The sequence below is a fragment of the Nerophis ophidion genome, linkage group LG18 (assembly GCF_033978795.1).
Source record: "Nerophis ophidion isolate RoL-2023_Sa linkage group LG18, RoL_Noph_v1.0, whole genome shotgun sequence".
NCBI classification, from domain to species: Eukaryota; Metazoa; Chordata; class Actinopteri; order Syngnathiformes; family Syngnathidae; genus Nerophis; species Nerophis ophidion.
Window position 1 is genome coordinate 47028229 of NC_084628.1, and position 23240 is coordinate 47051468.

Here is a 23240-nt window from a genome sequence, read left to right on the forward strand (position 1 = left end):
TGTTCCCAATTAGCCTGCACACCTGTGGGATGTTCCAAATAAGCGTTTGATGAGCATTCCTCAACTTTATCAGTATGTTTTGCCACCTTTCCCAACTTCTTTGTCACGTGTTGCTGGCGTCAAATTCTAAAGTTAATGATTATTTAAAAAAAAAAAAAAGTTTATGAGTTTGAACATCAAATATGTTGTCTTTGTAGCATATTCAACTGAATATGGGTTGAAAAGGATTTGCAAATCATTGTATTCTGTTTATATTTACATCTAACACAATTTCCCAACTCATATGGAAACAGGGTTTGTATATTGGGTTAATGCACAAAGCGGGCTATAAATTTCCTCCAAAGAGCCTTTTTTCACCGCTGATGTCATCCTATTTTCCAGATGATGCAGTGGAGAAGAGCAAAGTGAAGCAGGCAGCAGACTGCTGTAGAAAGATCCTCAATCATGTAAACCAGGCGGTAAAGGAGTCCGAAGACAAGCAGGTGGGCTGTTTTCCGTCACCTAATAAATCTTGCTATTAATGCCTTCTTTGCTCCTCAGTTCGTGGGCTTTGTTTAAAAAGTACTTAAATGTCTTCCCCCTCACCACACCTTTCTTCTTCTAGCGGCTGGAGGACTATCAAAGGCGACTGGACCTGTCTTCTCTTAAGCAGACAGACAACCCAATGATCCTGGAGTTAAAGGTGACCAACCAGCATGGACTATGTTTACTTTAGTTTATTAAGGATCCCCATTAGTTTACACCGCATTGGAGACTATTGTTCCTGCGGTCCAGGCAAAAAACATCACACAGTCACAAAACAAAAGATTAGAATGCAGTATAATGTTGAGTTTACATAATAATGTTCATACAAAAGATAAAAAGAGCATTATAAAAATATATATACCGTATTTTTTGGATTATAAGTCGCTCCGGCCGAATATGCATAATAAAGAAGGAAAAAAACATATATAAGTCGCACTGGAGTATAAGTCGCATTTTTGGGGGAAATTTATTTTAATAAAACCCAACACCAAGAATAGACATTTGAAAGGCAATTTAAAATAAATAAAGAATAGTTAACAACAGGCTGAATAAGTGTACGTTATATGAGGCATAAATAACCAACTGCTATGTTAACCTAACATATTATGGTAAGAGTCATTCAAATAACTATAACATATAGAACATGCTATACCTTTACCAAACTATCTCTCACTCCTAATCCATAAATCCCATGAAATCTTCTTCCTCGATGTCGCTTCTAAACAACTCTGCCAACTCCCAAGGTATGCGCCGCTTCCTCTTGTCGTTTTCTGCGGCATATTTCACTACATCCAGCTTGTAATCTGCAGTACATGATTTCCTTTTCGGTGCCATTTTTGTTCAGCCCTTCTCAGTTTTTATAAGTTACCGCCAACGTTGAAATGATCCATTTTGATAGCTACGGCAGTAGCATATAACATATAGCAGTTAGCATTCCAAATATGTATGTTATGAATATAGAAATGTCTTAAAGGGGAACATTATCACAATTTCAAAAGGGTTAAAAACCATAAAAATCAGTTCCCAGTGGCTTGTTTTATTTTTCGAAGTTTTTTTCAAAATTTTACACCTCCCGGAATATCCCTAAAAAGAGCTTTAAAGTTCTTGATTTTCGCTATTTGCGATGCGACTATCCATTTCCCTGTGACGTCATACAGTGCTGCCAATACAAACAACATGGCGGTTACCACAGCAAGATGTAGCGACATTAGCTGGGATTCAGACTCGGATTTCAGCGGCTTAAGCGATTCAACAGATTACGCATGTATTGATACAGATGGTCGGAGTATGGAGGCAGATAGCGAAAACGAAATTGAAGAAGAAATTAAAGCTATTGAGCTAATAGCTATTGACGCTATTCGGCCATAGCGTGGGTGTACCTAATGAAGTGGCCCATAGCATGGCTGCCGTATTAGCATCGCCGGTAAAATGTGCGGACCAAACGATCAGGACTTTCGCATCTTGTGACACTGGAGCAACTTAAATCCGTCGATTGGTAAGTGTTTGTTTCGCATTAAATGTGGGTATCTAGTTTCAAATGTACATACAGCTAGCGTAAATAGCATGTTAGCATCGATTAGCGTAGCATGTTAGCATCGATTAGCTGGCAGTCATGCCGCGACCAAATATGTCTGATTAGCACATAAGTCAACAACATCAACAAAACTCACCTTTGTGATTTCGTTGACTTAATGGTTGCAAATGCATCTGCAGGTTATCCATACATCTCTGTGCCATGTCTGTCTTAGCATCGCCGGTCAAATGTGAAGACACTTCGGTACATTCAATGGGGGTCTGGCGGCAGATTTCTTGCCAGTGGTGCAACTTGAATCCCTCCCTGTTAGTGTTTTTACACCCTCCGACAACACACCCACCAGGCATGATGTCTCCAAGGTTCCAAAAAATAGTCGAAAAAACGGAAAATAACAGAGCTGAGACCCGGTGTTTGTAATGTGTTGAAAATGAAAATGGCGGGTGTGTTACCTCGGCGACGTCACATTCTGACGTCATCGCTAAAAGAGCGATAAACAGAAAGGCGTTTAATTTGCCAAAATTCACCCATTTAGAGTTCGGAAATCGGTTGAAAAAAATACATGGTCTTTTTTCTGCAACATCAAGGTATATATTGACGCTTACATAGGTCTGGTGATAATGTTCCTCTTTAAATAATCTCCTGAGGTGAACAACAAATGTTGTAATTGTGTGAATACGGACCGATATAAGTTTTTACTTCTTTCTGCTCCTTTTCATTCATTATTTTAATGCTTTGTTGATTGTTTTAATTTGACCCTGTATGAATGAAATAAAAACTAACTTAACGTGTGTAACATATAAACATGTCTGAATGTCACCCATCAGAACCTGGATCTAACCAAGAAAACCATGGTGCACGAGGGCCCGCTGTCTTGGAAAGTGAACAAGGACAAGACTATTGGTTTGTCTTCTACAGATTTAAACAAGATAAGACATCAGTTTGTGGGCAACTCGAACATCCTATCTCAGAGCATTCAATCAATCGCAACTGGACTGTTTGGTTTGCCTTAAAACGGGGGTCACCAACGCGTAAGTCGCCCGTGAGGACCAGATGAGTCGCCCGCTGGCCTGGTCTAAAAATAGCTCAAATAGCAGCACTTACCAGTGAGCTGCCTCTATTTTTTAAATTGTATTTATTTACTAGCAAGCTGGTTTTGCTTTGCTCGACATTTTTAATTCTAAGAGGGACAAATATTTTAAAGACTTGGTCGTCGTTGGTTTAAATAAATACATTTATTTTTTTACTTTGCTTCTTATAACTTTCAGAAAGACAATTTTAGAGAAAAAATCCAACCTTAAAAATGTTTTTCGGATTTTTAAACAGGTATATCTTTTTAACTTTTAAATTCCTTCCTCTTCTTTCCTGACAATTTAAATCAATGTTCAAGTAAATTTATTTTTTTTATTGTAAAAAATAATAAATTCATTTGAATTTAATTCTTCATTTTAGCTTCTGTTTTTTCGACGAAGAATATTTGTGAAATCTTTCTTCAAACTTATTATGATTAAAATTCCCCAAAAATATTCTGGCAAATCTAGAAAATCTTTAGAATAAAATTTAAATCTCTTTTTAAAGTCTTTTGAATTTCTTTTTAAAAAGGGCAGATTGGAGATTAACCTATTTAAAACATGTCATCAACATTCTAAAATTAATCTTAATCAGGACTAATTACTAATAATGTTCCATAAATTCTTTTTTACATTTTTTTCAAAAAGATTCAAATTAGCTGGTTTTTCTCTTCTTTTTTTCGGTTTAATTTTGAATTTTAAAGAGTCGAAATTGAAGATAAACTATGTTTCAAAATGTAATTTTAATTTTTTCCCTGTTTTCTCTTCTTTAAACCGTTCAAATAAGTGTTTTTTTCGTCATTTATTCTCTACAATAAAACATGTAAAAGGAAAAAAAATGTACGACGGAATGACAGGCAGAAATAACCATTTTTTTTTAATATATATATAAAGGTAAAAGTTAAAGTACCAATGATTGTCACACACACATACTAGATGTGGCGAAATTATTCTCTGCATTTGACCCATTACCCTTGATCACCTCCTGGGAGGTGAGGGGAGCAGTGAGCAGCAGAGGTGGCCACGTCCGGGAATCATTTATGGTGATTTAACCCCCAATTCCAACCCTTAATGCTGAGTGCCAAGCAGGGAGGTAATGGCTTCCATTTTTAAAGTCTTTGGTATGACTCAGCCGGGATTTGAACTCACGACCTACCGATCTCAGGGCGGACACTCTAACCACTGGGCCACTGAGTGGGGATATATATATATATATATATATATATATATATATATATATATATATATATATATATATATATATATATATATATATATATATATATATATATATATATATATATATATATATATATATATATATATATATGTATATATATATATATATATGTATATGTATATATATATATATATATATATATATATATATATATATATATATATAATGGGATTGTGCTGAAAATTTTAATTTTCCTGAAGGAAATCTCCTGACGGAATAAATAAAGTACTATCTATCTATATATATATATATATATATATATATATATATATATAATTTTTAATTAAAGGTAAATTAAGCAAATTAGCTATTTCCGGCAATTTTTTAGTGTGTATCAAACTGGTAGCCCTTGGCATTAATCAGTACCCAAGAAGTAGCTCTTGCTTTCAAAAAGGTTGCTGACCCCTGCCTTAAAAGATGTTTTCGCCGTTCAGCCGAGTAGAGTTGAAACGTGCCTTCAGTTGCGATCACTTGAATGTCTTAAGATGACAATGACCTGGATGAATGAGAGCATTCATCGACATAGAAGATCCTATCCCTTCTATCTGTGTCCTCCCAGAGCTCTACACTCTCCTCCTGGAGGACATCCTGGTTCTGCTCCAGAAACAAGACGAGCGACTCATCCTCAAGTGCCACAGCAAGAACTTGGCGGGCACCGCTGACACCAAGCACATCTTCAGTCCCATTATTAAGCTTAACACCGTGTTGGTGCGCTCCGTGGCCACAGGTAAAGAAACACACACAACCCTTCTCAAGGAGAAGATTCAGTTTCATCATTCTTTTTCTGTCCCGCTAGACAACAAGTCCTTCTTCGTGCTGTCCATGTCCGACAATGGTGCGCAGATCTACGAGCTGATGGCTTCTACAGTGTCAGACCAGAGAATGTGAGACCAAAATCTGCTCAGATCTGCTCTGCCGGCATAGATTTTAGTTGTTTGGTCAGGGGTGGGAGTTACGTCGATCTCGGAGGGTGTGTCAGTCGATCTCAAGCCAGGCATTAAAAAATGTACATAAAAATGAGCAATCATCAATCATACCAAGACTTCACTTTCGTCAGTTGTTTGACATTCTCGGCACCCGAGGATCTTGTGAGATGACGCTGGCTGCTGCCAGCTCATATTTAAGAAAAAAATCACTAACAGGGCGGACGCAGAGAAACACATTTTATTTCTAGAGACTCCGTACCTACTGTCAAAAGTCTAAAGAGCGACTGCACAGTTCCTGTCTTCACCATAAAAGACCTGTTTCATCCTGCCTGTGCTAACAAAATAAGAGTCTCAGAAAGCTAGCAAGCTACGGAGTTTGATGCCAATGTATTTCTCCCCCGCCCTCAGCGACCGCTTTCTCACTTGCTTGCCCACCCGCACACTCACTGACGTCACTCACCTGCTGCCAGACATTAAAGGGCCACACACATATGCTACTCTCATAACAAAGTGTTTAAAAACCAGTATGCAAGTTGGACAAATGAGATGCCAAAACCAACCACTTTCATGTGGTATTGGACAGAAAGGAGGACTTTTTTTTTCCTCCATTTGAAAATGCGGACGTTATCAGCACCACTGTCTAATTCCAATCAATGCAAGTCATCAGAATCAGGTAATACACCAACTTATATTCTTGTCTTCATGAAAGAAAGGAATCTATGTGTGTTAAACATGCTTGTATTATCATTAAACACATTTAACATGTTAACAAAAATGTCTCTTTCATAAATAAATAAATATAATTATAAATAGGAATGAGGTAGATCTCCTCGACTTGGTCAATTGAAAAGTAGCTCGCCTGCAGAAAAAGTTTGAGCGCCCCTGTGTTTGGTAGTCTTCAGACACTTTTTATATGGGCACTGCTGCCACCTACAGGACTAGAGCGGAACATTATCTTACCCTCACAATCTGCTTGGCATAATCAAAACAAATATACATGCTTTATATGAAAACTAGAGATGTCTAATAATGTATTTTTTGCCAATATTCCGATATTGTCCAACTCTTAATTACCAATTCCGATATCAACCTATACCGATATATACAGTTGTGGAATGAACACATTATTATGCCTAATTTTGTTGTGATGCGCCGCTGGATGTATTAAACAATGTAACTTTACCATGAATTGATTAACGTGGACCCAGACTTAAACAAGTTGAAAAACTTTTACCAATTGTACGGAATTTGTACTGTACTGTGCAAGCTACTAATACAAGTTCCAATCAATCAAAAACAAGGTTTTCCAAAATAAGAGAACTTCAACTCCAGTTATGGAAAAAAGTGCTAACATTGCACTGCTATAATTATTATTGAAGTCACAAAGTGCATTCTTTTTTTTAACATGCCTCAAAACGGTTTGGAATTTGGGACGTGATCTCCCTGAGATAATCCTGATACCCATTACAACTATGAGATATTCTATACTTGGACTTTCACAAAGGCCTTCATTTTTTATTCTTTAAAAACATGCCTCAAAACAACAACTTCAAAAACAAATGAAGGCACACAGCTTCAGTCCAGAGTATACTAGAGGAGTGGTTTTCAACCTTTTTTCAGTGATGTGCCCCCTTTTAAACCTTTTTTAAATTCAAGTACCCCCTAAACAGAGCAAAGCATTTTTGGTTGATAAAGAAGTAAAATACAGCACTATGTCATCAGTTTCTGATTTATTAAATTGTATAACAGTGCAAAATTTTGCTCATTTGTAGTGGTCTTTCTCGAACTATTTGGAAAAAAATATATAAAAATAACTAAAATCTTGTTGAAAAATAAACAAGTGATTCAATTATAAATAAACATTTCTCCACATAGAAGTAATCATCAACTTAAAGTGCCCTCTTTGGGGATTGTAATAGAGATCCTTCTGGATTCACCAACTTCATTCTAAACATTTCTTCACAAAAAAACATCAATATTTATGGAACATGTCCTCAAAAAATCTAGCTGTCAACACTGAATATTGCATTGTTGCATTTCTTTTCACAGTTTATGAACTTATATCCATATTTTGTTAAAGTATTATTCAATAAATGTATGTATTTAAAGGATTTGTGAATTGTTGCTATTTTTTAGAATATTTTAAAGAAATCTCAAGTACCCCTTGTCATACCTTCAAGTAGTGAAGTGAAGTGAATTATATTTATATAGCGCTTTTTCTCTCGTGACTCAAAGCGCTTTACATAGTGAAACCCAATATCTAAGTTACATTTAAACTAGTGTGGGTGGCACTGGGAGCAGGTGGGTAAAGTGTCTTGCCCAAGGACACAACGGCAGTAACTAGGATGGCAGAAGCGGGAATCGAACCTGCAACCCTCAAGTTGCTGGCACGGCCGCTCTACCAACCGAGCTATACCGCCCCAGGGGTACGTGTACCCCCATTTGAGAACCACTGTACTAGAGCATACTTGCCAAGCTTGAAACCTCCAAATTCGGGAGATTGGTGGTGGAGGGGTGGTGTATATTGTAGCGTCCCGGAAGAGTTAGTGCTGCCAGGGGTTCCAGGTATTTGTTCTGTTGTGTTTATGTTGTGTTACGGTGTGCATGTTCTCCCTAAATGTGTTTGTCATTCTTGTTTGGTGTGGGTTCACGGTGTGGCACATATTTGTAACAGTGTTAACGTTGTTTATACGGCCACCCTCAGTGTGACCTGCATGGCTGTTGACCAAGTATGCCCTGCGTTAACTTGTGTGTGTGTAAAAGCCGAATGTATTATGTGACTGAGCCGGCATTAATATTTAGGAAAAGCGGACGCGACGACAGGTTGTAGAGGACGCTAAAAGCAGTGCCTTTAAAGCACGACCCCAATATTGTTGTCCGGCTGGAAATCGGGAGAAATTCGGGAGATTGGTTGCCCCGGGAGATTTTCGGGAGAGGCACTATTATTCGGTAATCTCCTGGAAAAATCGGGAGGGTTGGCAAGTATGCCCTATGTCCGTGTTTTACCGGATATGTACCTCTCCGTACAACAGCGTTTTAAAAATGCATTAATTTTGCTTCTTGAAACCGATAATTTCCGGTATGAAATTTTAAAGCATTTATCGGCCATCTTTAATGAAAACTGTTGTGCTTTCTCTCTACAAGGTGGCAGAACTTGATCACTCAGAGAGCCGATGCCATGAAAGTCAAACCTCACAGCGTCATACCTCTACCACAGACCGAGTACGTTCTTCCATCATCCCGGCCCACTCCTCAAACTACAAGCCTTGCCCCTCGTCTCGTCTTTGAGCTCGAACCCGTTTCCAATGTGTGTTTATTTGTGTCCCAGCGGTGAGAGAGATGGCGTGGAGATCATCACAGCTGGCGTCTCCAGACTGAGTAAAGACTCAGACCGCACATCCACCGGCAGCACTCAGTCCACAGGTGACAGGAGACCCCGCCCTCCTTCTATATCAACACACCGCTCGGCATGAAGCCTAACTGTGACTTCTATCTTGTCAGATAAAGAAGCCAGTCCAGCTACGAGGGGCGTGACGCCAAGTCCTCTCCCCGTGAATAATAACCCCTTTGAGGTGGCGAAGGCAGATGGAGCTGCAGAGGAGGAGGGGGGAGGTGTTATGGACCCTGAGCTGCCATACCAGGGGGCTGGAGATGGCGGAAGAGATTCCTTTAATGTCTTTCCCTCCAGAGCAGATGAAGCACTAAAAACATGTAAACACACATTTTATACTCTGAAATCATGAAGAGCTGCACTATATAATGATACTTGATACAAGAGCCGTGACAAAGATAATAATGACAAACAATTAACCAAAAGTGTACAGAAAATTGTCGTATTGTAGGACTAGGGGTGTCCCAATCAGATATTCATATTCATCCTCCAATAGCAGCAAAAACATCGGATTTTATGGGCTTGCATCTGAAATCTCCAATTCAAGCCCTTCCTGTGCTTGTATTTACGTAAAGTGATTTACAAAAGGTAGTCGGAGCAAGTAGCTACACAACAACTGATCACATCATCTCGTTGTGGCTTGTGCAGCCCTTTGAGACACTTGCGATTCAAGGCTATATAAATAAACATTGCTCGATTGATTGATTGCTAGATATATCTAATACATTTTTTTTAATAGAAGAATATTGCAGTCTAAAACAGTGGTCCCCAACCACCGGGCCGTGTCCCGATTGGTACCGGGCCGCAGAAGAATTTTTTTATTAATTTTTATTAAAAAAAATAAGTAAAATAAATACAATTTTAATTAAATCAACATAAATTGGCCCTAGTGTGTGAATGTGAGTGTGAATGTTGTCTGTCTATCTGTGTTGGCTCTGCGATGAGGTGGCGACTTGTCCAGGGTGTACCCTGCCTTCCGCCCGATTGTAGCTGAGATAGGCGCCAGCGACCCCGAAAGGGAATAAGCGGTAGGAAATGGATGGATGGATGGATAAAAAACACAATATACACTTACAATTAGTGCACAAACCACAAAACCTCCCTTTTTCATGACAGAGAGAAAAAAAAAAAAAAAAGGACGTATATATATATATACATACACACATATATATATACACTAACACATATATACACATAGATATATACATATATATATATATATATATATACATTTATATATGTATGTATATATATACATACACACATATATATATACACATAGATATATACATATATATATATATATATATACATATACACACATATATATATATTTATATATATATATATATATATATATATATATATATATATATATATATATATATATATATATATATTTATACTCAACTTTATCGCCCAATATTGGTATCGTATGGGAAGAGATTGTGGACACCCTGAGTAGTGACACAGTGACATCTCAATGTCAGATAATAGATTCATCAACTTGTACCGTTTACCAAGATTTGTGGCAGAATTACGTAGCAACTGTACGTATATATTTCTTTTAATGAGACAACTGTATGATACCTAACAAAAAAAATTAATTTGATGACAGACTAAAGTCAAATATATTCGATACAGGCCAAAAATTTGGTCACACCTTCTCATTCAATGGGTTTACTTTATTTTCATGACTATTTACACTGTAGATTGTCACTGAAGGCATCAAAACTATGAATGAACACATGTGGAGTTATGCACTGAAAGCATGTTTTTTATTGTAGTTTTTTTCAAAATAGCCACCCTTTGCTCTGATTACTGTTTTGCACACTCTTGGCATTCTCTCCATGAGCTTCAAGAAGTAGTCACCTGAAAGGGTTTTCACTTCACAGGTGTCATAGTTTTGATGCCTTCAGTAACAATCTACAAGGTAAATAGTCATGAAAATAAAGAAAACGCATCGAATGAGAAGGTGTGTCCAAACGTTTGGCCTCTACTGTGTATATAAACCCATTTTAATGTTAAAAAATATATATCAATTATAATGTGAAACATAATATGGTAAAATTGTTTTGATTATGTAATGTATTGAGCATTTATTTGAAGACCAATTTATACACTTGATGACATTGTTTGATCAATTTAATACATTGTACTTGAAAATGTGATGGGCAGAATCAATCTGAACTTAAACCCAAACCCAATTACCGTATTTCCTTGAATTGCCGCCGGGGCGCTAATTAATTTAAAACCTCTTCTCACTCCTGCGCTGACCAAAGGCATGCGGTAAAAGTAAGCATGCGCTAATTATCTTAAACCCTCTTCTCACTCCGGCACTTACCAAAGGCATGAAGTAAAAATTTGAGTGTGATGTAAGGATACCATCATGAAAACCACATTTAATTAAAAAAAACGTTATTATGGTCTTACCTTTACTTATAAATGAAGTCCATGCCAGCTCCTTCTGATCAAAAGCATCGATAACTTGTTTATAAAAGTCTTCCTTATCTTTCTTCAGTTTTAAAAGTCTCCCTGTCTCGATGGAGATCTTCCTTTATTACCTCCTGCTTCGATTGAAGTCCAGTTTAGAAAACTGCTATCAGACCGCTGCTATCAGTTAGCTCGGCTCCTCAACTGCGGGTGCGACGACAGAATTATCCTCGGACAACTCCCCCTCCCGTTCTGCTCCGTGGGTGATCTCTTTATCCCACCGCTGCCACCAGGAAGTGTTATTGTATAAATAACACACTGGGTATTTAGGACTGGAACGTGCTTTATCTTTATTGCAGCCCGGTTGTTTACAAAGCCAGCATAGGTGTAGAGGTGTTACATCCTAAAAGGTCCGTCGTGCACCCCCCGCGTCAAATCCGTCCCAGCACATATCACGTCACTCCTTGTCACTTCTTCTGCAGCCGAGTAGTCGCAAGAAGGATCACTAGCGCCCTCTACCACCAGGAGGCGGCGTCAGTTAATGACTCATATTTGACACACGCAGCTACGGTATTGTGACGGTCTCAAGTCGTCGTCTTGCAGGTTCCCAGGACCGTGCGATTTCAAATTACCGGTATTGAAATCAGCCTCCTCCATTTTTCAAATGATGACAGGGGAAGTGTCACTCGTGATGTCACGAATTTGACCCGGCGGTAACACTACGCATGCGCTAATTATTTTGCGAAGCGAGTTTGACCTGGCAGTAATTCAAGGCAGGCGCATACTATATGCCCTGCGGTAGAGATGCGCGGATAGGCAATTATACTATGCGCAAACGCATCACCAAAGTCGTCATCCACCCGCCGTCCACCCGAACTAACATTTTATCAGAACCGCAACCACCCGCCACCCGCCCGCTAAAATACATCAGAGGTTGGCCACCTTTACCACTCAAAGAGCTATTTAAACCTGTTTCACAGAGTAAAGAAGACAATGGGAGCCGCTAACGTTCTCGCAAATATCCAATTGGTGTTCATCCTGATGACAAGAATATGGGCGTGCTGTGAAACCATTGCCTTTGACACCTTCAACAACATGTACACACCGATTGATAGTCCAGCAACATGTTGTGTGCAGCTTCCGCAATCACACGTACAAGATTGAAAAAAAGGCATACTGGGTGACACAGAGTACACTGATGGTTGTGATATAAACAATTTTAACACTCTTATTAATATGCGCCACGCTGTGAAGCCACACCAAACAAGAATGACAAGACATTTCGGGAGAACATCCTCTCAGTAATGCAACATAACAAATACCCAGAATCCTTTGCATCCGTGACAATTCCTGAATATATTTTACACCCCCGCGCCCCCAACCCCGCCCACCTTACCGACACGGGGGGGGGGGGTGCATAAAATAGTCAGGACGATCATGTATGCAAAGGATTCTGGGTATTTGTTGTGTTGCGTTTATGTTGTGTTGCTGTGAGGATGTTCTCCCGAAATGTGTTTGTCATTCTTGTTTGGTGTGGCTTCACGGCATGGCGCATATTACTAAGAGTGTTAAAATTGTTTCCAACCCCGCCCACCTTACCGACACGGGGGGGGGGGGTGCATAAAATAGTCAGGACGATCATGTATGCAAAGGATTCTGGGTATTTGTTGTGTTGCGTTTATGTTGTGTTGCTGTGAGGATGTTCTCCCGAAATGTGTTTGTCATTCTTGTTTGGTGTGGCTTCACGGCATGGCGCATATTACTAAGAGTGTTAAAATTGTTTATATCACAACCATCAGTGTACTCTGTATCACCCAGTATGCCTTTCAATCTTGTACGTGTGATTGCGGAATAAAAGTCCGGCTTCATGCTACCTGCGCTAACTAAATACAGAGTCTCGGAAAACTGGCGTGCACATCGCTTGTGCACGCCAGCTTTCCGAGACTCTTATTTTGTTAGCGCAGGCAGCATGAAGCAGGGCTTTTATTGTGAAGATAGGAAATGTGCAGTCGGCCTTTAGAGTTTGGACGGAAGGTACGGCGCGAGAGTCTGTTGAAATAAAAAGTGTTTCTGGCCTTCCTCTGGGTCATATTTTCATAATAATGATCTTGCAGCAGCCAGCGTCATCTCACAAGACCCTCCGGTACCGTGAATGTCATTTAAGTGACGTCTTGGTGAAGATTGATGATCACTCATTTTTAGGTCTATTTTTTTTAAAAGCCTGGCTGGAGATCGACTGACACACCCCCCGCGGTCGACTGGTAGCTCGCGATCGACGTAATGGGCACCCCTGCTCTAGAGAATGTTTGCGTCTCCTATTGTCTTCTTCGCTTTGTGACGCGGGTGTTAAATGGCTCTTTGAATGGTAAAGGATACCGATCCCAGAACCATGTATATGAAATATTTCCGAATGGTTCAACCGCCACCCGCCCGAATCTAATTAAAATCTATTTTCTCGTCATGTCACGGTTTATCCGCGCGGAAACTGCGCATCTCTACCCTGCGGCTAGTCAAGGAAATACGGTACGAACCATCGATTACTGTATTATTTACACAGTATTTTCTTTACTCCTTTAAGTACCTATTGAGAAGGCCAGTGCATTATTCGCTTAGTTGAAACAATACTGCAAAAAAAAAATAGAAATAACTTGTTTGTGTTGGCTGGTGGTCCAGTGTCGTCGTTAAAGCAGGTGTTGGTGACGCAGCTCATGTCGCAGGAGGCTATTGAGCAAACCAAACGCTCGACTGGGGCCCGCCTCCTCAGGACCACCTCGTTAAGAACCCCACAACGGGGTCCCGAGGTCCACAATGGCTCGGAGAGGATCATCTCCCAAACCGAGGACCCGGCCCAGGACTTGGGCTCGGGGGACACCGGCTTCTTCGAGTCCCCCGAAGATTACGGTGAGTGTGCTCACACATCATGGTATCGCTTACATGCTAACAGACGTCTGGACTCCTCAGCAGGATTTTTAGTCCTGGAAGAATACGGCGGGCCAGGTGAGAGCAGCACCGATGACGACATGCTGGCGTCACCCGCCGGGAAGCAGCTGAGCGCGTCGCAACGCTGCGCCGCCGACTCGGGCATCAATCTGAGGTTCTCCGCTGCGTCGCACGCCGGCAGCCTGTCCACTTTTAGCAGGCAAGTCCTGTCTTACCTGAGGAACCTGCAGGCCAACCTCAACCATCTGAAGGTAACGACGTCTCACCAACTGCGCCGCCGCGGCTTTTTGCAGCGTCCCCGTCTAACCGGATGAATCTTTCCTCGCAGGAGGTGGAAGCCAAGTACAATAATCTTCTACATCAGAGGTCAACCACGCACTCAGATGGAAATAAAGGTATGTGAATAATAACAATGTGATTCATATGCTGGCTAGAACCTCATTTAAAGACACTTTGTTCTTTGTGGAATGAAGAATGAAAGTGGCAAAACGCTGCAACAAGTTGAGTTGCATCCATAGAATCCTTCTTGCATACTCTGGAGCAGGGCTCACCAACCTTTTTCAAACCCAAGAGCTACTTCTTGGGTACTGATTAAAGGGGAACATTATCACCAGACCTATGTAAGCGTCAATATATACCTTGATGGTGCAGAAAAAAGACCATCTATTTTTTAAACCGATTTCCGAACTCTAAATGGGTTAATTTTGACGAATTAAACGCCTTTCTGTTTATCTCGCTGGAAGCGAGGACGTCAGAATGTGACGTCGCCGAGGTAACACACCCGCCATTTTCATTTTCAACACATTACAAACACCAGGTCTCAGTTCTGTTTATTTCCGTTTTTTGGACTATTTTTTGGAACCCTGGAGACATCATGCCTGGTGGGTGTGTTGTCGGAGGGTGTAACAACACTAACAGGGAGGGATTCAAGTTGCACCACTGGCCCCAAGATGCCAAAGTGTCTGCCGCCAGACCCCCATTGAATGTACCAGAGTGTCTCCACATTTTACCGGCGATGCTAAGACAGACATGGCACAGAGATGTATGGATAACCTGCAGATGCATTTGCAACTATATTACGTTTCCTTCCACCCACATTTAATGCGAAACAAACACTTACCAATCGACGGATTTAAGTTGCTCCAGTGTCACGAGATGCGAAAGTCCTGATCGTTTGGTCCGCACATTTTACCGGCGATGCTAACGCAGCTATTCGGCCATGCTATGGCTATGAATAGCGTCAATAGCTATTCGCTCAATAGCTTCAGTTTCTTCTTCAATATTTTCATACTCCAACCATCTGTTTCAATACATGCGTAATCTGTTGAATCGCTTAAGTCGCTGAAATCCGAGTTTGAATCCGAGCTAATGTCGCTATATCTTGCTGTAGTATTCCCATTGTTTGTTTACATTGGCAGCACTGTGTGACGTCACAGGGAAATGGCCAGTGTCTTCGCAGAGAGCGAAAATAAGGTACTTCAAAGCTTTATTTAGGGATATTCCGAGACCGGTTAAATTTTGAAAAAAACTTCAAAAAATACAACAAGCCACTGGGAACTGATTTTTTATTGTTTTTAACCCTTTTGAAATTGTGATAATGTTCCCCTTTAAAGCGAAGGGCTACAAGTTTGATACACACTTAAATAAATTGCCAGAAATAGCCAATTTGCTCAATTTACCTTTAACTATGTTATTATTAATAAATAATTATATTTATCTTTGTGGAAACAATGATCATCTTAATGATTTCTCACAATAAATATATACAGAAACAGATAAATATCCCCCCCAAAAAAGGGTATTTCTGTCTGTCATTCCGTCAGACATTTTTTTTCCTTCTATGGAAGGTTTTTTGTAGAGATTAAATTAAAAAAAAAACACTTAATTGAAAGGTTTAAAAGAGGAGAAAACAGGGAAAAAGTGAAAATTACATTTTGAAACATAGTTTATCTTCAATTTCGACTCTTTGAAATTCAAAATTCAACCAAAAAAAAAGAAGAGAAAAACTAAATTAAAATTTTTTTTATGGAACATCATTAGTAATTTTTCCTGATTAAGATTAATTTTAGAATTTTGATGACATGTTTTAAATAGGTTAAAATCCAATCCGCATTATGTTAGAATATATAACAAATTGGACCAAGCTATATTTCTAACAAAGACAAATCATTATTTCTTCTAGAGTTTCCGGAACAAATTTTTTTATAAAATTCAAAAGACTTTAAAATAAGATTTAAATTTGATTCTACAGATTTTCTAGATTTGCCAGAATATTTTTAAATTTTTTAATCATAATAAGTTTGAAGAAATATTTCATAAATATTATTCATCAAAAATACAGAAGCTAAAATTAAAAATTTTATTAAAATGTATTTATTATTCTTTACAATAAAAAAAAATTATTTACTTCAAAATTGATTTAAATTGTCAGGAAAGAAGAGGAAGGAATTTAAAAGGTAAATGTGTTTAAAAATCCTAAAAATCATTTTTAAGGTTCTATTTTTTCTCTGAAATTGTCTTTCTGAAAGTTATAAGAAGCGGAATAAAAAAATAAATGAATTTATTTAAACAAGTGAAGACCAAGTCTTTAAAATGTTTTCTTGGATTTTCTGCGATGAGGTGGCGACTTGTCCAGGGTTTACCCCGCCTTCCGCCCGACTGTAGCTGAGATAGGCGCCAGCGACCCCAAAAGGGAATAAGCGGTAGAAAATGGATGGATGGATGGATATTTGAGTTTTGTCTTTCTTAGAATTAAAAATGTCGAGCAAAGCGAGACCAGCTTGCTAGTAAATAAATACAATTAAAAAACTAGAGGCAGCTCACTGGTAAGTGCTGCTATTTGAGCTATTTTTAGAACAGGCCAGCGGGCGACTCATCTGGTCCTTACGGGCGACCTGGTGCCCGCGGGCACCGCCTTGGTGACCCCTGTGCTAAAGGTTCTAAGTGTTCTACGTGACCCCTGCTCTGGAGCATCCTAATCAATTAGGAATTATCCATCCTTCCATCCATCCATTTTCTATTTCGTGTCCCTTTTTTGGGGTCGCGGGGAATCCTGGAGCCTATCTCAGCTGCATTCGGGCGGAAGACGGTGTTCACTCTGGAAAAGTCGCCACCTCATCGCAGGGCCAACACAGATAGACAACATTCACACTCACATTCACACACTTGGGCCGATTTAGTGTTGCCAACAGGGCAGCACGGTGGTAGAGGGGTTAGTGTATGTGCCTCACAATACGAAGGTTCCGAGGTTCTGAGTCCTGGCTTTTCGTTCTGTGTGGAGTTTGCATGTTCTCCCCGTGACTGCGTGGCTTCCTCCCAATTATGAATTAGAACCTTGGATATCATGACATTGACAAATAATATCGATTTATTTGATCAGAGGGTGGGGTCATCGTGGTATTTTAGTTTTTGGTCACTTACCATCTTGGTCATGATAATGCAATTATTGCGTATTGATATGTATTTTGTACGAGCACATTTCCCAAATCTCAGTAGAAAAATCAAAGTAACCAACAAAAAGGCCTTCATTGCCTGTCCTAAGCAAAATTATACATTTGACTCAAACACAGGCCTGTAGTTCTTCCAAAAATAAAGGATAATATTGGCCCTGTGATGAGGTGGCTACTTGTCCAGGGTGTACACCGCCTTCCGCCCGAATGCTTCAGAGATAGGCTCCAGCACCTCCCACGTCCCCCAAAAAAGGGACAAGTGAAGTGAATTGTATTTATATAGCGCTTTTCTCTAGTGACTCAAAGCGCTTTACATAGTGACACCCAATATCTAAGTTACATTTAAAGCAGTGTGGGTGGCACTGGGAGCAGGTGGGTAAAGTGTCTTGCCCAAGGACACAGCGGCAGTGACTAGGATGGCAGACGCGGGAATTGAACCTGCAACCTTTAAGTTGCTGGCACGGCCACTCTACCAACCGAGCTGTACCGGCCCAAAAAATGTGTAGAAAATGGATGAATGGATGAAATTGTACATTTTGAATGATTTTAGGCTGTGGTCCCCAACCTTTTTGTACCCGCGGACCGGTCAACGCTTAGTAATTTGTCCCGCGGCCCGGGGGGGAGGGGGGGGGGGGGGGTCCTTATTTTTATATTTATTTTACCAACCGGTTTAGCTCGGTTGGTAGAGTGGCTGTGCCAGCAACTTGAGGGTTGCAGGTTCAATTCCGGCTTCTGCCAACCTAGTCATTGCCGCTGTGTCCTTGGGCAAGACACTTTACCCACCTGCTCCCAGTGCCACCCACACTGCTTTAAACGGAACTTAGATATTGGGTTTCACTATGCAAAGCGCTTTGAGTCACTAGAGAAAAAGCGCTATATAAATATCATTCACTTCACTTCACTTTTTCTTCTTTGTCATGAAAAAGGAGGTTTTTGTGCTTGGTGCACTAATTGTAAGTGTATATTGTGTTTTTAATGTTGATTAAATAAAAAAAAAAAAAAAAAAACTTTTTTTTTTTTTTTTTATAAAAAATTCTTCTGCGGCCCGGTACCAATCGGGCCGCAGCCCAGTGGTTGGGGACCACTGATTTTAGGGACATTTTAACCATTCAGACACATAAAGAAAGTCATTTGTGGAAAGTCACCCACAAAAAACAACAGCAGCAGCAAACAAAATGTAAACATGCAACATTTTTGAAGAGGATTATTTTTTTAATCTTACAAAAAGTATGTAAACGAACATTAATATTAATTTGTTGCTTGTTGTAATATTTTTCGATATCATTTTTAGTATATATTGCACATCTCAATTATTCTATTAACGATACAAATTTGTATGTTTTTACTATAATTTTTCAAAAATGTAATACAATCTTCAATGTAATATTGTTAAGCGTGTTTTGAATAAGTTAAACCATTACTTCATTGATACTGTATATATTTATTTTAAAATGCAATATCAAAAGTTAAGTTAAATGTTTTAATATGGATGAAAATATCGAAAAAACAATCGATAAATGCATATTTGATGTACTATTGTATGTAGTACCTGTGTTTGGGTGCTGTTTTTCTATGTTTTTACTATATATTTTTTTTATTTAGTACAATGTTCGATGTAATATTGTTAAGCGTGTTTTAAATAAATTAAACCATTACTTCTTAGATACTGTATATATTTATTTTAAAATGCAATATCAAAAGTTATAGGCCTACTGAAAGCCACTACTAGCGACCAGTCTGATAGTTTATACATCAATAATGAAATATTAACATTGCAACACATGCCAATACGGCCTTTTTAGATTACTAAATTGCAATTTGAAATTTCGCGCCGAAATATCCGGCTGAAACGTCTCGGTATGATGACGCGCGAGCGTGACGTCACGGATTGTCGAGGACATTTTGTTCCAGCTCGTCTGTTTTCATTGCGAAATTCCACAGTATTATGGACATCTGAGTTGCAAAATCTATTGCAATTTGTCCAATGGATATTGGAGACATCAAAGAAGAAAGCTGTAGGTGGGAAGCGGTGTATTGCGGCCGGCTTTAGCAACACAAACACAGCCGGTATTTCATTGTTTACATTCCCGAAAGATGACAGTCAAGCTTTACTACGGAACAGATGTCAAGCATGGATGTGAATTCTCCCTGCCCACTGGGCGTGAGTTTTCCTTGCCCTTTTGTGGGTTCTTCCGAGGATGTTGTAGTCGTAATGATTTGTGCAGTCCTTTGAGACATTTGTGATTTGGGGCTATATAAATAAACATTGATTGATTGATTTATTGAAGCGAACACGGTTGGATCGGACCACACACACAAAGTACATTGTATTATGCAGCGATCATTTCGAAAGATCGTGTTTCGAAGAGGGTCCCTTGCGAAGGGCAGAAATGGGCACCGCCACCACCCGTCGACTAGTGCTGAAGAACGGTTTGGCGCCGACCTTCAGGTTGTACAGGTACGACCATACAATCTCACTAAAACAATAGTAACACAATAAGCAGATAAGGGATTTTCCAGAATTATCCAAGTAAATGTGTTTAGTAACATCTGAATCGCTCCCACTGCCGTCGTCTTTTTTTTTTTTTGTAGTCCTTCACTCTCACTTTCCTCATCCAAGAATCTTTGATCCTCGCTCAAATTAATGGGGAAATCGTCGCTTTCTCGGTCCGAATCGCTCTCGCTGCTGGTGGCCATGATTGTAAACAATGTTCAGATGTGAGGAGCTCCACAACCCCTGACGTCACGCACACATCGTCTGCTACTTCCGGTACAGGCAAGGCTTTTTTATTAGCCACCAAAAGTTGAGAACTTTATCGTGGATGTTCTCTACTAAATCCTTTCAGCAAAAATATGGCAATATGGCGAAATGATCAAGTATGACACATAGAATGGACCTGCTATCCCCGTTTAAATAAGAAAATATAATTTCAGTAGGCCTTTAAGTCAAATGTTTTAATATGGACAAAAATATTGGGAAAATTTGTTTTATTAATGCATATTTAATGTAATATTTTATGTAATACCTGTGTTTGTGTGCTGTTTTATTTTTTGCCTCCCCAGATAAGAGATAATGGACATCTACGATGCACCTTCTGGCTTTGGGGGAAGAGGCACCAAGCTCCTGCTTTTTGCGTGTCCTGGACTTTGTGGACCTTCTACAAGCTTGTCCTCTCTGCTGCTGAGCTCCCTCCTACCTTCCCCTCTCCTCATGGCCGTCGTCACCACAGAGAGCAAAGACTTGAAAGGGGCGGAGTCAACGTTTCCACCCCATCAGCACAAGGCAATCAAAAAAAAAAAACACACAAAAAAAAAAAATCAAAAATCCCCTGCAAGAAAGAGAGAACTTATACCAAAATGTACAAAGATATGTGGGTTTATATACGGTCTATATATACATACATACATAAATGTCTATGTATATATATATATATTTAGATATATGAAACACAGTGCAAGGAAAGGAAAATTTTAAAATAATGTATTAAGATTTCTTTTTTTTTTAATCCCAAGATGTATTTATTTTCCTTTTTTTCGTTTCGTTTTTATTGTCATTTTTAAAAGAAAGTGTTTACTGCGTGCTGTTGCATCTTCAATCACACTCGGGCTTGGTGTGAGTGTCGAGTGCTAGCCATGCTCACCATTATCCTGCTGTACAGAACCCCTCTTTAAAGGTTTAAAAACAACAACAAAACAAACAAACAAAAAAAAAAACACCGTCTGTGTTGTGTTCAAAGTGCAGGATTTCACATAACTTTACTGCGAGGCGTTGAAAACTAGAATGAAGGGTCCCGCCAGGGTCTCGGATCTGGTCCTGTTGCCAAAGCCTGCTTATTTATCCCCCCTTGTCCCCCCCCCCCCCCCTTCTTCCCACTCCCCAAGATGATCCTAACTGCCTGCTCGTCTCCTCTAATCGTGTCCTGAAGTTCAACATGTACTGTACCATGATCATGTTGGAAGGTTATGCATAACTTTAATAAACAAATGGTGCCATGACCCTACTCTAAAGGAAACAATGTTTGGATTAGATCCCATAAGTATCTGTTTTCTATTGCTCTTTTTAGGGATCTTACTGTTAAAAACATGACCGGAACATGTCATTCATTTTCAAACTTTGTTGGACGTATGTCATTGTGGGCTTTGTACAAACCCTGTTTCCATATGAGTTGGGAAATTGTGTTGGATGTAAATATAAACAATGATTTGCATATCCTTTTCAACCCATATTCAGTTGAATGCACTACAGAGACAACATATTTGATGTTCAAACTCCTAAATTATTTTGTTTTTTTGCAAATAATAATTAGCAACACCTGCCAAAGTAGTTGGGAAAGGGCATGTTCACCAGTGTGTTACATCACCTTTTCTTTTAACAACACTCAAAAAACGTTTGGGAACTGAGGAAACTAATTGTTGAAGCTTTGAAAGTGGAATTCTTTCCCATTCTTGTTTTATGTAGAGCTTCAGTCCTTCAACAGTCCGGGGTCTCTGCTGTCCTATTTTACGCTTCATAGTGCGCCACACATTTTCCATGGGAGACAGGTCTGGACTGCAGGCGGGCCAGGAAAGTACCTGCACTCTTTTACTACGAAACCACGCTGTTGTAACACGTGGCTTGGCATTGTCTTGCTGAAAAAAACCCTGTATGTACCTTTGGTGCCTTCACAGATGTGTAAGTTACCCATGCCTTGGGCACTAATGCACCCCCATACCATCACACATGCTGGCTTTTCAACTTTGTCTGTATGGTTCGCTTCCCCTTTGGTCCGGATGCCACGATGGCGAATATTTCCAAAAACAATTTGAAATGTGGACTCCTCAGACCACGGAACACTTTTCGACTTTGCATCAGTCCATCTTAGATGATCTCGGGCCCAGAGTAGCCGGCGGCGTTTCTGGATGTTGTTGATAAATGGCTTTCGCTTTGCATAGTATAGCTTTAACTTGCACTTACAGATGTAGCGACAAACTGTATTTAGTGACAGTGGTTTTCTGAAGTGTTCCTGAGCCCATGTGGTGATATCCTTTATAGAGTGATGTCAGTTTTTGACACAGAGGGATGGAAGGTCACGGTCATTCAATGTTGGTTTCCGGCCATGCCGCTTACGTGGAGTGATTTCTCCAGATTCTCTGAACCTTTTGATGATATTATGGAGCGTAGATGTTGAAATCCTTAAATTTCTTGCAATTGCACTTTGAGAAACGTTGTTCTTAAACTGTTTGACTATTTGCTCACGCAGTTGTGGACAAAGGGGTGTACCTCGCCCCATCCTTTCTTGTGAAAGACTGAGCATTTTTTGGGAAGCTGTTTTTATACCCAATCATGGCACCCACCTGTTCCCAATTAGCCTGCACACCTGTGGGATGTTCCAAATAAGTGTTTGATGAGCATTCCTCAACTTTATCAGTATTTATTGCCACCTTTCCCAACTTCTTTGTCACGTGTTGCTGGCATCAAATTCTAAAGTTAATGATTATTTGCACAAAAACAATGTTTATCAGTTTGAACATCAAATATGTTGTCTTTGTAGCATATTCAACTGAATATGGCTTGAAAAGGATTTACAAATCATTGTATTCTGTTTATATTTACATCTAACACAATTTCCCAACTCATATGGAAACAGGGTTTGTACGACTCGGCATGTTGCTATGGTGACTAACATGACATCAGTCCTCCCCGTGTAAGTTCTAGGCAACACAAGAGATCAAAGGTCAACATCTGCCTTGTAAGT

General features: G+C 39.6%; 1 protein-coding gene across 8 annotated transcripts in view; it reads left to right on the forward strand.

Moving 5' to 3' along the window:
• arhgef12a (Rho guanine nucleotide exchange factor (GEF) 12a) overlaps positions 1-20871 on the forward strand; it is a 194674-nt gene extending 173803 nt beyond the window's left edge. For 7 of the 8 annotated variants that reach the window (XM_061878260.1, XM_061878263.1, XM_061878265.1 and 4 more), the window contains 12 exons: positions 382-482; positions 605-682; positions 2884-2959; positions 4926-5093; positions 5163-5250; positions 8437-8514; positions 8621-8715; positions 8794-9003; positions 13790-14017; positions 14078-14307; positions 14385-14451; positions 20569-20871. In XM_061878260.1, coding sequence (XP_061734244.1) covers positions 382-482; positions 605-682; positions 2884-2959; positions 4926-5093; positions 5163-5250; positions 8437-8514; positions 8621-8715; positions 8794-9003; positions 13790-14017; positions 14078-14307; positions 14385-14451; positions 20569-20579 — 1430 coding nt within the window. In that variant the 3' untranslated portion in view covers positions 20580-20871. The remainder of the gene's footprint in view (positions 1-381; positions 483-604; positions 683-2883; positions 2960-4925; positions 5094-5162; positions 5251-8436; positions 8515-8620; positions 8716-8793; positions 9004-13789; positions 14018-14077; positions 14308-14384; positions 14452-20568) is intronic. The other variant, XM_061878261.1, reaches the window with a different exon arrangement.
• The last annotated feature ends 2369 nt before the right edge of the window (positions 20872-23240 follow it).